Source organism: Lolium rigidum, chromosome 2 (assembly GCF_022539505.1).
Source record: "Lolium rigidum isolate FL_2022 chromosome 2, APGP_CSIRO_Lrig_0.1, whole genome shotgun sequence".
Taxonomy (NCBI): Eukaryota; Viridiplantae; Streptophyta; class Magnoliopsida; order Poales; family Poaceae; genus Lolium; species Lolium rigidum.
The window spans coordinates 143,103,488-143,105,291 of record NC_061509.1 but is presented as its reverse complement, the minus strand read 5'-3'; the positions used below and the strand labels follow the sequence as shown (position 1 = coordinate 143,105,291).

Here is a 1,804-nt window from a genome sequence, read left to right as displayed (position 1 = left end):
CATGATACACAAAAGACAGAACATGGACTCATGCCAATGTATGCAGGAGTAAAATGGCAATCACAGTCTTATTTCTCGTCGCAGGCGTCTATATTTCTCTTGCATCCTCAAGAGATCTCTAGAAATCTGCTGATTCCCTGTCAGCATCAACCCATTGAGGACACGGTTGAGCATGAACCTTCTGGGCAAGTAGCCTCTCTCCACCATGTCCATCACCATCCTCGCAGCCATTGCCATGTCCTCGGCCCTCTTGCGCACAAACATTGCGCTTATTATGATATTGTAGGTATCTTGGTTGGGCAAGCAGTCCTCCCCTTTGCTCATCCTCTCAAACAAACACAAGGCCTTGTCGATCTCCCCTTCCTCAAATGAATACCTTATTAGAACATTGTACGTCTGAACGACAGGCTCGCAGCCTTCACTCTTCATCCTCTCCATCAGCTTCGTAGCTTGGTCGATTTTCGCAGCATGGCAGAGGCCCCGGATCAAGACGGTATAGGTGACCACATTAGGTATGAGATCCTGCTGGACCATATCATCAAACACCGTCAATGCATCCTCCACGTTTCCCTTCTTACATATGACTTGAATAAGCGCGTTGTAAGTGGCCACTGATGGTGTGCAGCATCCTTCTTGAGACATTTCATCGAACAGCTTGCGAGCTTTGTCGAGCTGCCCAGCTAGACCCAGCCCATGGATGACTGTCGTGTAGGAAACGATGTCGGGCTTGCAGCTCTCGTCTTTGCTCCCCCGCTTCTTCATCTGGAGGAAGAAGCTCCACGCGTGCTGTATCTGTCCAGCGCGGAAGAAGCCCTTGAGGATGATGTTGTAGGTGGTTTTGGTGGGGGTGATGCCTGACTCGGCCATCTGCCGCAGCAGGTCGAGCGCGCGGGAGGTGTCCTTGACGCGGCACCACCCGTCGGCGAGGGTGTTGTAGGTGACCACGTCCGGCGGGAAGCGGCCCTGGAGGGCGCGGACGAGGGAGGCGGCCTTGGCGGCGTGGCGCGACTTGGCGAGCGCGTCGAGGAGGGAGTTGAAGAGGGGCAGGTCCTGCGTGACGCGGTGGGAGCGGTGGAGCGAGAGGAAGAGGCGGACGGCGACGTCGGGCCTGCGCTGCGACGCGGCAAAGCGCTCGAAGAGGATGGGGAAGGTGCGCGGGGTGTAGGGCAGGCGGAGGCGCGGGAAGAGCGCGAGGATGGAGCTGGTGAGCTGGCGCGGGTGGCGGAGGCGCGCGGAGAGGTCGAGCGCGAGGTCGATGGTGCAGGGGGAGACGGTGTGCGCGCGGGCGGGGAGGTGGAGGAGCGAGTGGAAGAAGAGGAGCGCGCGCGGGGCGTGGTGCCAGAGGAGCTTGAGGACGGAGTTGGCCACGGGCGTCGGGAGCGCCGGCGCGGCGGCGAGGAGGGACGCCGAGAGGGAGCGCGCCGACGCGGTGGTGAGGGTGGACGACGGGTGGTTGAGCACGAGGGCGGCGATTTGTCGAGCGGATGGGGATGATGTGGGGAAGAGTGACGAAACCGAAGCTGGCGGCGGCGGCGGCGGCGGCGGCGGCATTGGCGCGTGGAGGGAGCACCGGAGCAGAGAGTATCAGACTATCAGTTACACAAGACAAAGGCGAATAAAGTTAAACTGAATTCCTAATTCAGTCTTTTCTGGCGTCAGAAGGAAAAAAATTTGGCCCAAATGAGGGGGCCCCAGTCGTTCTCCCTATACGCCCCAATATTCGAAGTCCAGCCAGTTTTTTTCTATAATTTTAAACAACAAATAAACGACAAGAATTTATAATAAGTTTAGCATAGTAAATAAT

The 1,804-nt window shown here is 57.4% G+C and overlaps 1 protein-coding gene across 1 annotated transcript; it reads right to left on the bottom strand.

Moving 5' to 3' along the window:
* On the bottom strand, nucleotides 1–1,488 carry LOC124687380 (pentatricopeptide repeat-containing protein At1g74900, mitochondrial-like; the record flags this gene model as incomplete). The annotated part of the gene is made up of 1 exon (XM_047221171.1): nucleotides 1–1,488. A coding segment is annotated over one exon (1,428 nt), but the record flags the coding sequence as incomplete, so codon positions are not given.
* Between the last annotated feature and the right edge of the window lie 316 nt (nucleotides 1,489–1,804).